Source organism: Trichomycterus rosablanca, chromosome 4 (genome assembly GCF_030014385.1).
Source record: "Trichomycterus rosablanca isolate fTriRos1 chromosome 4, fTriRos1.hap1, whole genome shotgun sequence".
Classification (NCBI taxonomy): domain Eukaryota; kingdom Metazoa; phylum Chordata; class Actinopteri; order Siluriformes; family Trichomycteridae; genus Trichomycterus; species Trichomycterus rosablanca.
The window spans coordinates 41,889,889-41,903,300 of NC_085991.1; the positions used below are offsets into that span (position 1 = coordinate 41,889,889).

The window sequence follows — 13,412 nt, forward strand, 5'->3', positions numbered from 1 at the left end:
ATACACACAGCAAGACTGGTGAAAGATTGGTTTGATGAACATGAAAGTGAAGTTGAACATCTCCCATGGCCTGCACAGTCACCAGATCTAAATATTATTTAGCCACTTTGAGGTGTTTTGGAGAAGCGAGTCAGGAAACGTTTTCCTCCACCAGCATCACGTAGTGACCTGGCCACTATCCTGCAAGAAGAATGGCTTAAAATCCCTCTGACCACTGTGCAGGACTTGTATATGTCATTTCCAAGACGAATTGACGCTGTATTGGCCGCAAAAGGAGGCCCTACACCATACTAATAAATTATTGTGGTCTAAAACCAGGTGTTTCAGTTATTTTGTCCAACCCCTGTATATATATATATATATATATATATATATGTATATATATATACAGTGTATCACAAAAGTGAGTACACCCCTCACATTTCTGCAGATATTTAAGTATATCTTTTCATGGTACAACACTGACAAAATGACACTTTGACACAATGAAAAGTAGTCTGTGTGCAGCTTATATAACAGTGTAAATTTATTCTTCCCTCAAAATAACTCAATATACAGCCATTAATGTCTAAACCACCGGCAACAAAAGTGAGTATACCCCTAAGAGACTACACCCCTAAATGTCCAAATTGAGCACTGCTTGTCATTTTCCCTCCAAAATGTCATGTGATTTGTTAGTGTTACTAGGTCTCAGGTGTGCATAGGGAGCAGGTGTGTTCAATTTAGTAGTACAGCTCTCACACTCTCTCATACTGGTCACTGAAATTTCCAACATGGCACCTCATGGCAAAGAACTCTCTGAGGATCTTAAAAGACGAATTGTTGCGCTACATGAAGATGGCCAAGGCTACATGAAGATGGCCAAAACCCTGAAACTGAGCTGCAGCACAGTGGCCAAGATCATCCAGCGTTTTAAAAGAGCAGGGTCCACTCAGATCAGACCTCGCGTTGGTCGTCCAAAGAAGCTGAGTGCACGTGCTCAGCGTCACATCCAACTGCTGTCTTTGAAAGATAGGCGCAGGAGTGCTGTCAGCATTGCTGCAGAGATTGAAAAGGTGAGGGGTCAGCCTGTCAGTGCTCAGACCATACGCCGCACACTACATCAAATTGGTCTGCATGGCTGTCACCCCAGAAGGAAGCCTCTTCTGAAGTCTCTACACAAGAAAGCCCGCAAACAGTTTGCTGAAGACATGTCAACAAAGGACATGGATTACTGGAACCATGTCCTATGGTCTGATGAGACCAAGATTAATTTGTTTGGTTCAGATGGTCTCAAGCATGTGTGGCGGCAATCAGGTGAGGAGTACAAAGATAAGTGTGTCATGCCTACAGTCAAGCATGGTGGTGGGAATGCCATGGTCTGGGGCTGCATGAGTGCAGCAGGTGTTGGGGAGTTACATTTCATTGAGGGACACATGAACTCCAATATGTACTGTGAAATACTGAGCAGAGCATGATCCCCTCCCTCCGGAAACTGGGTCGCAGGGCAGTGTTCCAGCATGATAATGACCCCAAACACACCTCTAAGACGACCACTGCTTTATTGAAGAGGCTGAGGGTAAAGGTGATGGACTGGCCAAGCATGTCTCCAGACCTAAACCCAATAGAACATCTTTGGGGCATCCTCAAGCGGAAGGTGGAGGAGCGCAAAGTCTCGAATATCCGCCAGCTCCGTGATGTCGTCATGGAGGAGTGGAAAAGCATTCCAGTGGCAACCTGTGAAGCTCTGGTAAACTCCATGCCCAGGAGAGTTAAGGCAGTTCTGGGAAATAATGGTGGCCACACAAAATATTGACACTTCAGGAACTTTCACTACGGGGTGTACTCACTTTTGTTGCCGGTGGTTTAGACATTAATGGCTGTATATTGAGTTATTTTGAGGGAAATATAAATTTACACTGTTATATAAGCTGCACACAGACTACTTTTCATTGTGTCAAAGTGTCATTTTGTCAGTGTTGTCCCATGAAAAGATATACTTAAATATCTGCAGAAATGTGAGGGGTGTACTCACTTTTGTGATACACTGTATATATATAGAGAGAGAGAGAGAGAGAGAGAGACACGGTTGGAGTCAACTTGTTCGTGACGTCACGTGTTTCGCGAATTTCGGTTCGTAATCCGAAATTTGTTCTTACGTTAAATTGAAAAAGATCGTTCGTAACCCGAAATGTTCATATGGTAAACCATTTGTAACTCAAGGGTCTACTGTGTTGTAACACTGTATAATTCACACTCGGTTTGAGTGTGAATTAAGTGCTGTGGTTAGACATCCAGACCAGGTGTACATTGTCATTTCAGAGGCTCTGCTCCTCAGACTTCTCTTTTTTATTGTTCACTGCGACTGACTGACTATCTCACATGCAGCTCAGGTTTATTACAGTCGCTTCTAGCTGAGAGGAATTTCACACATTGTTTAGCTTCTGCTGTAGCTCACTGTGTCGTACACTGGTGTGAGATTTGCTCCAGTCTCACGTCAGAGCAGGACACTCCTAAACTGATGGCCTGATAATTTGCATGTTTCTCATGTTTCACTGCATTTAAGCTTCTATTTTTAAAGCCTTTGACATGACACTTTTTCCCCCAAAATGAACATTGAGCTTTTTACTTACAGAATTTTGAGAATTTAGAGAAGCAGTTTGCGCTTTTCCTCTGTCATCGTCATGTCATATATGGTTCTTGCCTCTGAGCAGTAGAGCCTGCCATGTTGTCATTTGTATGTGGTATAGATTGTCTTGAGGTTTAGTAGGTATTGGGGACATGTTCAAAACGAAACTAGCCAAAGGAATGGAAACAAGTCAGTCAGGCTCTGTGTTAAATGCTGTTTTTTCAGTCCTTTTAGAACAACGGCCAAGGATAGAGAGAAATCTCATGTCAGGAAGGCCCTTGGTGAACGTGGTTATCCCAACTGGGCATTTGTAAAAGCGGGAAAAATACATAGAAGATCGAACTCTTCTGGCCAGGACTCCGCGGTTTACACGCACCTGCAAGCCAGCGGCGACTCATTTAATGATGAAGATGTGCAGATCCTTGACAAGGAGGAACGCTGGTTTGAACGAGGAGTCAAAGAGGCCATTTACGTGAAGAGGGAGCGACCATCCCTGAACCGGGGAGGGGACCTGAGAGTACATCTCTCACCATCTTACAACACCGTGATAGGAGCTATACCCCAATCATATGTGAAAGACACACATGACCATTGCAATTGATGACCATTGATTTGGATATGGAGCTGATCACCGGTTCCATTGTTATGCAGTGGGCGGTGATCGGTCGTTATGCAAATCGGCTGCATATAAGGTTGGGGAATTCACCACCAGCTCAGACTGAAGAAGTCACTTGGATGAGTGACGAAACATATCTCTACAGAAAACTTGTGTCCAGATGAACTGATTCAACTTTGCGGATTCTAGTAACATAATTAATAAATATTGATCCGTGGATTTATATTTTAATGCACCATGTAGTAAAACAATAATAATTATATAGAATTGATATGGGCTGTAACTAGGGATGAAAATTGTATAAGATTCTTTAACCCAATAACCAACTGTCAGTAGTTGACAGTTAACCAACGATCTTTTGATTTAGCAGCCCATCAAAATACAAAACACATCAATGAGAGCCAACACTAGGAATGTGTCAAACCTCTTTTTTCTCAAAGTTATTTAAGCATGGCAACACTTAAAGTCTTAGATTTTGTTTTATATCCTTCTCTGATTTATGACTTGTCACGATTTGATCATAGAGATCCACATATGGTTCCCTGGACTTCATGTGGGTAGCACTGTCGCCTCACAGCAAAATGGTCCTGTGTTCGATCCCCAGGTGGGGCGGTCCGGGTCCTTTCTGTGTGGAGTTTGCATGTTCTCCCCGAGTCCGTGTGGGTTTTCTCCGGGTGCTCCGGTTTCCTCCTACAGTCCAAAGACATGCAAGTGAGGTGAACTGGAGATACAAAATTGTCCATGACTGTGTTTGATATAACCTTGTGAACTGATGAATCTTGTGTAATGAGTAACTACCGTTCCTGTCATGGATGACGAATTCTAATAAACAAACAAACAAACACATTTTTGTTGATTTGAAACTCGATATGACGCTATTAAGCTTGTTTGTTATTAGTCAACCATCGACTAATGATGACTTATTATCATTTAAAAGAAATTGGAAGTTAAATGTATTGTATAGCGCTTTTTACAATAGACAATGTCTCAAAGCAACTTTACAGAAACCAGGACCAACAGACCACAAACCCATGTGTGTGGCTGTCAGTATAAAATGAGTATCAGGATTAACTGATATTCAGAGCTTTGATACTGAACATTTTTGGGACGGCAGTGCTAACACAAGTACAACTTTTTTACCTACGGTCTTTGAAAAATAAATAAGGTTGCTATTATGCTAAACAAAATTGAATTGTTTTTTATAAAAATGACATTATCGTACTTTAAGGTGAAGTGCTCAATGTAGTCTGGTCATTTTGAACACAGGTTGATTTGCTTCATTATGCCAGTCATAAATCTTCTTACACCTTATCCTCTGATCTCTTCTTCTCAAAGGGCTGTAACGGCACATGAAATGAAATGCAGTCAGCATCCGATATAGAAGAATCGGTGGAGGGTAGAAACGTGCTCTGTGTGTGTTGGTTTTTGTCTTTCCACATGGCCAGTATCTGGAACAGTCCGGTACCATGGAGTTAAACAATGCCCTCTCACGCAGCTGCCGGCCAGTAACACGTGGTGACGGTGGTGACCTGTGGGTCATGCTCCATCTGTATACAGACTGATAATGTCACCCTTACACTACTGTTCCTGCTGTTCACATCTGTTTATTAGTCTACACACCTGCTTACACATCTGAACACAAGGGTTTTTGTTGTGTTTTTAAACAATTTGTTCATTTCCAATTCCATGGTGCAACATGTACAACACTCACGCTGGTCGAGGAGGCCTGCAGGCTAGCACACACCACCTTGAACAAGCGTGAAACCACTGATTATGGGTTTGTCTGAAAACCGACAGCTGCCTTGCCTACTGCCTACCTAGTCAGCTGAATAAGTAGAGTTGATTCTAATAAGACATCAAACTACAAAAATAAGGCAGATTATTTAGATGCATAACCTAGACAGTGATTATGGTGATAACATCATCGCAGTTTTACATTTTCTTTCAATGGTCTAATGGTCTTTCAACCATTAGCGCCAATTCTGTAGGAGCGTTCAATTCACCCCAGTTATTCCTGTGAAGTGCACTACGTAGGGTATTCCACCATTTTAAGTGAGATTCCAATCCAAAGGTAACGAAAATGTTCAAATGAAGTGAACTTCAAACTGTGTAGGGAGTAGGGAGCGACGCTTCATCACTATGCCGGAAGCTGGCTGGAACATTTACCCAGTGCGTGCGTTGTGGGTTAAAACAGCTGGAGCGTTAATAGAGAGCAGAAAATGAAATCAGAATGACAATAAAACACCACATGATATCACAAAACGGCTGTACGATGATTTACATTTTCATTTTCAGCATTTAGCAGACGCCTTTATCCAAAGCGACTTACATTACAGTTACAGTATACAGTCTGAGCAATTTGGGCTTAAGGGCCTTACTCAAGGGCCCAACAGCAGCAACCTGGCAGTGGTGGGGCTTGAACCAGTGACCTTCTGATTACTAGTCCAGTACCTTAACCACTAGGCTACAGCTTGGTTTCCTCCCAGATGACATCACAATATGATAGACGGCTGAGCTTCATTAGTTTGATAGTTTAGAAAGTAAAGAAACGCTCAAACGCTCAAAGAAATTTCGGTAACAAGACGCTCTCATGTACGTGATGATGTCAAAGGGCGTCCGAATGAACTCGTTTAACCTGCTTAAGGTCTCATAGACAAGATCACTTGATCAGTGTGTAGGGAACACAAGGGCACTCAGTAGGGACCATGTGGCTAGGGACTCTTGTTGTTTAAGAGTTGTTTAAATGAGTCATTTTATTGCGAGTCATAAGTCCGAGTCATTTGAAACGAGTCCGAGTCGAGTCTGAAGTCGCTGTGTGTGCGACTTACGTGCAACTCTGAGCAGACAGGGTTAAGGGCTTTGCTCCAGGGCCCAACAGTGGCTGCGTAACAATCTTGCGATCGATAGCCCAAAGCTCTACCCACTATGTTACCACTGTCCTAGAGTATAAGATTATGATTCAGATTCGAATCTGGACTGATGCTTTTGGCAGGCTAGGCGAAGGGAGGGGAGGGCGTGTGCATTGTTTACCCATGAAAGAGGTGGCACCAAGAGAGCTGGCCCTGTAGAACGAGCTATCTCACAACGTACAGAAATCAACGTCCTGGTAATGTCCTGCTACCCTTGTGGAGTCCATGTTTCGGTGGATCAGAGCATATTTGACAGCGTATGCTCAGCCTCATTGGTGTATATTTTCTTAAAAGAGGGGTTGTGTGTACACGAGCACTGACTGACTGAGTCTTGTTATGCAAGCAGTGTACACGTGTTTAACTTCCTTTAAAGCCGAGAGATTGAGGGCATGTTTGAGTGTGTACTTTAGTCTGAACTGAACAGAAACGGGTGCATTTGCGCAGGATTGTGGACGAGGAGGGGCGAGAGGAAGGTTGGGATGGGGATCAGTCATGCGTCATCACTTGTACCGATTGCCTACGATGCTGTGATCAGTGGTGCAGCTCAAAAACAGCGCTTTTAACTTCCTCGCGTACTCTTCGTGTCTTGTCTGTGTTGAAGACAGCCACTGTGGGATCAGTGACATCAAATGTGGGCGAGTTTGTCCTAATAAGTCAGCACATCTTTCTTAGTTTGTTTCTTTAGGTTTCACACTCTGTCTTTCCCTAAGGAACCAATCAACTCCTCGTCACACGTCAGAGAAAGCCAGATAGGTTGAGAAAGGATGGTGTGTGTGTCTGTGTGTATGTGTGTGTGGTTGGTAGGGCTAATACACCATCAGCTATAACATTAAAACCACCTTCTTGTTTCTACACTCATTGTCCATTTTATCAGCTCCACTTACCATATAGGAGCACTTTGTAGTTCTACAATTACTGACTGTAGTCCATCTGTTACTCTGCATGCTTTGTTAGCCCCCTTTCATGCTGTTCGTCAATGGTCAGGACTCTCCCAGGACCACTACACAGCAGGTATTATTTGGGTGGTGGGTCATTCTCAGCACTGCAGTGACACTGACATGGTGGTGGTGTGTTAGTGTGTGTTGTGCTGGTTCAGCGCTGATGGAGTTTTTAAACACCTCACTGTCACTGCTGGACTGAGAATAGTCCACCAACCAAAAATATCCAGCCAACAGCGCCACGTGGGCAGCGTCCTGTGACCACTGATGAAGGTCTAGAAGATGACCAACTCAAACAGCAGCAACAGATGAGCGATCGTCTCTGACTTTACATCTACAAGGTGGACCAACTAGGTAGGAGTGTCTAATAGAGTGGACAGTGAGTGGACACGGTATTTTAAAAACTCCAGCAGCGCTGCCGTGTCTGATCCACTCATACCAGCACAACACACACTAACACACCACCACCACCATGTCAGTGTCACTGCAGTGCTGAGAATGATCCACCACCTAAATAAAACCTGCTCTGTGGTGGTCCTGTGGGGGTCCTGACTTGAAGAACAGGGTGAAAGCAGGCTAAAAACTATGTAGAGAAACAGATGGACTACAGTCAGTAATTGCAGAACTACGAAGTGCTTCTATATGGTAAGTGGAGCTGATAAAATGGATAGTGAATGTAGAAACAAGGTTTTAATGTTATGGCTGATCAGTGTAAATCTGCAACACAAGGCCAAGAAGATTCCCTCTACTTCATCACACCCCTCAGTAAGCAGCATAATTTAATATTCTCTCAAAATTGAGAAATGTAAATGAAAGACATAAACCGATTTACGAATCCACTTGGCTCTTTCTAACCCCCCGGCATACATATCCAGTGTTGTACTGCATTAAGAGTACAGGCCACACGTGGCGTCCGTGTTCTTTACAGGTCCGTGTTTATTTTTACCCGTTAGCCTACATAGCAGGTTGGAGAGCCGAGATCATTCGTTTCTCCACGCGGGAGCTTCGCTAGTTTGCAGATTCTCATTAAACACAACAAACAGACCCAGGGGAACGAGTGTTACTGCACTGCCTATCAAAATATCAGACTTAAAATGTATTCCTTTGTAAATCATTGCTGAGCGAGTAGAGATGCACTGAACAACCAGGGACTTTCAAACCTGTTACCTTACATTTTTACATTTATATTTTTGGCATTTAGCTGACGCTTTTACCCAAAGCGACTTACATTACTGTGACAGTATATTGTCTGAGCAATTGAGGGTTAAGGGCCTTGCTCAAGGGCCCAACAGTGGCAACCTGGCAGTGGTAGGGCTTGAACCGGCAACCTTCTGATTAATAGACCAGTACCTTAACCACTAGGCTACAGCTGCCCTTAAGTTCAGACTGACAGTTGGGGTTGCCTAGTGGGTAGAGCTTTGGGTTATCAGTTGGAAGACTTTCAGTTCCAATCTAGGCTTTGCTATGCAGCCACTGTTGGGCTCCTGAGCAAGTGTGTGTTTTTAAATACCGTGTCCACTCACTGTCCACTCTATTAGACACTCCTACCTAGTTGGTCCAACTTGTAGATGTAAAGTCAGAGACGATCGCTCATCTATTGCTGCTGTTTAAGTTGGTCATCTTCTAGACCTTCATCAGCGGTCACAGGACGCTGCCCACGGGGCGCTGTTGGCTGGAAATTTTTTGTTGGTGGACTATTCTCAGTGACAGTGAGGTGTTTAAAAAATCCATCAGCGCTGCTGTGTCTGATCCACTCATCACCAGCACAACACACACTAACACACCAAATAAAGTTGACTTGACACCACCACCATGTCAGTGTTACCGCAGTGCTAAGAATGATCCACCACCCAAATAATACCCACTCTGTGGTGGTCCTGTGGGGGTCCTGAGCATTGAAGAACAGCATGAATGGGGGCTAACAAAGCATGCAGAGTAACCGATGGACTACAGTCAGTAATTGTAGAACTACAAAGTGCTTCTATATGGTAAGTGGAGCTGATAAAATAGACAGTGAGTGTAGAAACAAAGAGGTGGTTTTAATGTTATGACTGGTGTATGTACAGTACAATGAAATGCTTTTTCTGCACAGTCAGCCATTGTACATCACCCCTGGAGCAGACAGGGTTAAGGGCCTTGCTTAAGGGCCCAACAGTGGTTGCATGGCAGAGCCTGGATTTAAACCAACAATCTTCAGATTTATAACCCAAAGCTCTACCCACTAGACTAGCACTGTCCCAAGCACAAGGTCCCTGACTGGCCATCTACCGCCAAATCCTAGCCAATAGACATCAAGTTTCTTTAAACCAATAACCGACAAGCTTGACCAGACATGACCAGTTGTGTCTGTAGAGCTGCAGATCAGAGTGATAGCACCGCTAACACCCAGTTTTGAGTTTTAACTGTGCCATTGCCTGTTAGGCCAGTGTAACAAACCATATGGATCCACATTAAATGCCTTCTGTTAAACACATGAAGCCACCCACTGCCTTGTATTTTTAAGTTTGGTCTATTTAATCATATTAAACAGTAGAATTGTGTGACATTAAAATTCATTCTATCCCCCCTGATCACGCAACGTGCCGTTTGTGGTGTAATTCCTGATACGTATTTGTTATTCCATTTGCTAGACTTCTTCGTAGATTCTAAAACTATGCAGCTGGTTTATGCAGACAATTCGTGACCCACGCGAAGCTCTCGGTCTCACGGAAGCCGCGCTGCTGCATTATTGAGGAGCGCATGCGGTGTGAGACGCGCCTCTGAATGTGTTGTGCATGTTTTATTTTGTTCCAGACCTGATCCACTGCACCAACGAGATGAATGTGAATGTGCCACAGCTGGCGGACACACTGTTCGAGAGGACGGCCAACAACAGCTGGGTGGTGGTGTTCAAAGCCCTTATTACCACACACCACCTGATGATGTATGGCAACGAGGTGAGACTCGCACACCTACAGATTGTAACCTTAGTATTCTAAACTTCCATTGTTTAGCAATTAGGGAAGTTTTATATATATATTTTTTTATTTTACAAAGATCACAGATAATCAAGTGTCCATAATCCACTTTACAAGCAGACATAAAAAGACCATAACATATATTTATATACAGCTGTTCCAATATATAAATATATTAGGGGTCACTATTCTGGTTCACATACCTGACCCAGTTTTTACACTGGTTGCCCCTCCTGACACAACCCTCCTATTTTTTGATCCAGGCTTGGGACTGGCACTCAGAATGACTAGGCTGTTTTGGCCATCTCGGGCCATTACTTTTTCTCATGAACAAGCCAATTATGTCAGTGCAGACAACCAACCAGCCGATTGCTCCGTTGCATCACCCAAACATTACCGAAAGTAAGCAAATATACTAGAATTAAAACTAGAATTTCTTGCAGTACAAATTTTATCTTGGGGCGGCACGGTGGCTCAGTGGGTAGCACTGTTTCTTCACAGCAAGAAGGTCCTCCCACAGTCCGAAGACATGCAAGTGAGGTGAATTAGAGATACAAAATTCAATCTTGTGTAAGGAGTAACTATCGTTTCTGTCATGAACGTAACCAAAAACCTGATTTAAGGGCCGCTCAGGTGGCGCAGCAGTAAAAACACACGCTGGAACCAGAGCTGGGATCTCGAATACATCGTATCGAATCTCAGCTCTGCCTGTTGGCTGAGGCTGAGCAGCCACATGAACAACGATTGGCCTGTTGTTCAGATATGGGCGGGACTAAGCCAGGTGGGGTCTCTCTCCCATGACTGGTGCAATTACGACCTCTGCTGGCTGATTGGTGGCGCCTGCACAGAGATGGGGAAAGAGTGCGTTTAGGGTGTGTCTCTCCGTACACAACGCTAAGCTGCACTGCACTCGCCAAAGTGTAGGTGATAAGATGCATACGGCATGCTGCCCACGTGTCGGAGGGGGCGTGGGTTAGCTTCGTTCTCCTCAATCAGAGTGGGGATCGGCATTGGTGGAGAGGAAGCATGATGCAATCGGGCAGTTGAACGCTCTAAAAAGAGAGAAAAGGGGGTGAAAATGCATAAAGAAAAAAAAAAAATATATATACAGTGTATCACAAAAGTGAGTACACCCCTCACATTTCTGCAGATATTTAAGTATATCTTTTCATGGGACAACACTGACAAAATGACACTTTGACACAATGAAAAGTAGTCTGTGTGCAGCTTATATAACAGTGTAAATTTATTCTTCCCTCAAAATAACTCAATATACAGCCATTAATGTCTAAACCACCGGCAACAAAAGTGAGTACACCCCCAAGAGACTACACCCCTAAATGTCCAAATTGAGCACTGCTTGTCATTTTCCCTCCAAAATGTCATGTGATTTGTTAGTGTTACTAGGTCTCAGGTGTGCATAGGGAGCAGGTGTGTTCAATTTAGTAGTACAGCTCTCACACTCTCTCATACTGGTCACTGAAAGTTCCAACATGGCACCTCATGGCAAAGAACTCTCTGAGGATCTTAAAAGACGAATTGTTGCGCTACATGAAGATGGCCAAGGCTACAAGAAGATTGCCAACACCCTGAAACTGGGCTGCAGCACAGTGGCCAAGATTATCCAGCGTTTTAAAAGAGCAGGGTCCACTCAGAACAGACCTCGAGTTGGTCGTCCAAAGAAGCTGAGTGCACGTGCTCAGCGTCACATCCAACTGCTGTCTTTGAAAGATAGGCGCAGGAGTGCTGTCAGCATTGCTGCAGAGATTGAAAAGGTGGGGGGTCAGCCTGTCAGTGCTCAGACCATACGCCGCACACTACATCAAATTGGTCTGCATGGCTGTCACCCCAGAAGGAAGCCTCTTCTGAAGTCTCTACACAAGAAAGCCCGCAAACAGTTTGCTGAAGACATGTCAACAAAGGACATGGATTACTGGAACCATGTCCTATGGTCTGATGAGACCAAGATTAATTTGTTTGGTTCAGATGGTCTCAAGCATGTGTGGCGGCAATCAGGTGAGGAGTACAAAGATAAGTGTGTCATGCCTACAGTCAAGCATGGTGGTGGGAATGCCATGGTCTGGGGCTGCATGAGTGCAGCAGGTGTTGGGGAGTTACATTTCATTGAGGGACACATGAAGTCCAATATGTACTGTGAAATACTGAAGCAGAGCACGATCCCCTCCCTCCGGAAACTGGGTCGCAGGGCAGTGTTCCAGCATGATAATGACCCCAAACACACCTCTAAGACGACCACTGCTTTATTGAAGAGGCTGAGGGTAAAGGTGATGGACTGGCCAAGCATGTCTCCAAACCTAAACCCAATAGAACATCTTTGGGGCATCCTCAAGCGGAAGGTGGAGGAGCGCAAAGTCTCGAATATCCGCCAGCTCCGTGATGTCGTCATGGAGGAGTGGAAAAGCATTCCAGTGGCAACCTGTGAAGCTCTGGTAAACTCCATGCCCAGGAGAGTTAAGGCAGTTCTGGGAAATAATGATGGCCACACAAAATATTGACACTTCAGGAACTTTCACTAAGGGGTGTACTCACTTTTGTTGCCGGTGGTTTAGACATTAATGGCTGTATATTGAGTTATTTTGAGGGAAGAATAAATTTACACTGTTATATAAGCTACACACAGACTACTTTTCATTGTGTCAAAGTGTCATTTTGTCAGTGTTGTCCCATGAAAAGATATACTTAAATATCTGCAGAAATGTGAGGGGTGTACTCACTTTTGTGATACACTGTATATATATATATAAACAGATTATATTTATATAATCATATTTATATAATTATTAGGGCTGTCAAACGATTAAAATTTTTTAATCGCGATTAATCTCAGAATTTCATATAGTTAATCGCGATTAATCGCATTAAAAAAAATCTGTGTAAATGTTATAGAAAACAAGGATTTTTAAGTGAAATGTTACAATTAAAATGGTGAACACATTTTATGCTAAATGTACTTATGTTAAAAACTGCTGGGACAAGAGAAAACTGTAAGGGAGTTTTATTCACTCACATACTAGGCAGTAAATGTCAGATTGTAGGTTAGAATTTCTCCATCAGCAAACATTGTAGATCAGCGGTGCTTTAGGTGGGATAAGGCGTAGTTATTGTATCAGACTTGTCTGTGGTTGTATCGTGACGATGGTTTGATGGACGTTTCTACACGAAGTGAGTGTGTTTTGACCCTTTGGGGCTTCCATAGTTCATGGACTAACGTGCTCGACTCAGCTTTCCGGTATTCGGTACAGAAGAAGAAGTTAATTAAGTGTAATAAAGTGTTCTGCTCCCGACAACTTGTGAATATAGCGTGTATTTATTTCTTTATTATGCAAGTGCATCACTACCACGATCGGTTACATTATGTTAACA

The 13,412-nt window shown here is 43.6% G+C and overlaps 1 protein-coding gene across 2 annotated transcripts in view; it reads left to right on the plus strand.

Annotated features, from left to right (window-relative positions):
- Window positions 1-13,412, plus strand: part of si:ch211-200p22.4 (phosphatidylinositol-binding clathrin assembly protein) — a 130,504-nt gene that overhangs the window by 32,301 nt on the left and 84,791 nt on the right. For both annotated transcript variants that reach the window (XM_062994322.1, XM_062994323.1), the window contains exon 2: window positions 9,865-10,007. In XM_062994322.1, the coding sequence (XP_062850392.1) occupies window positions 9,865-10,007 (143 nt within the window). The remainder of the gene's footprint in view (window positions 1-9,864; window positions 10,008-13,412) is intronic.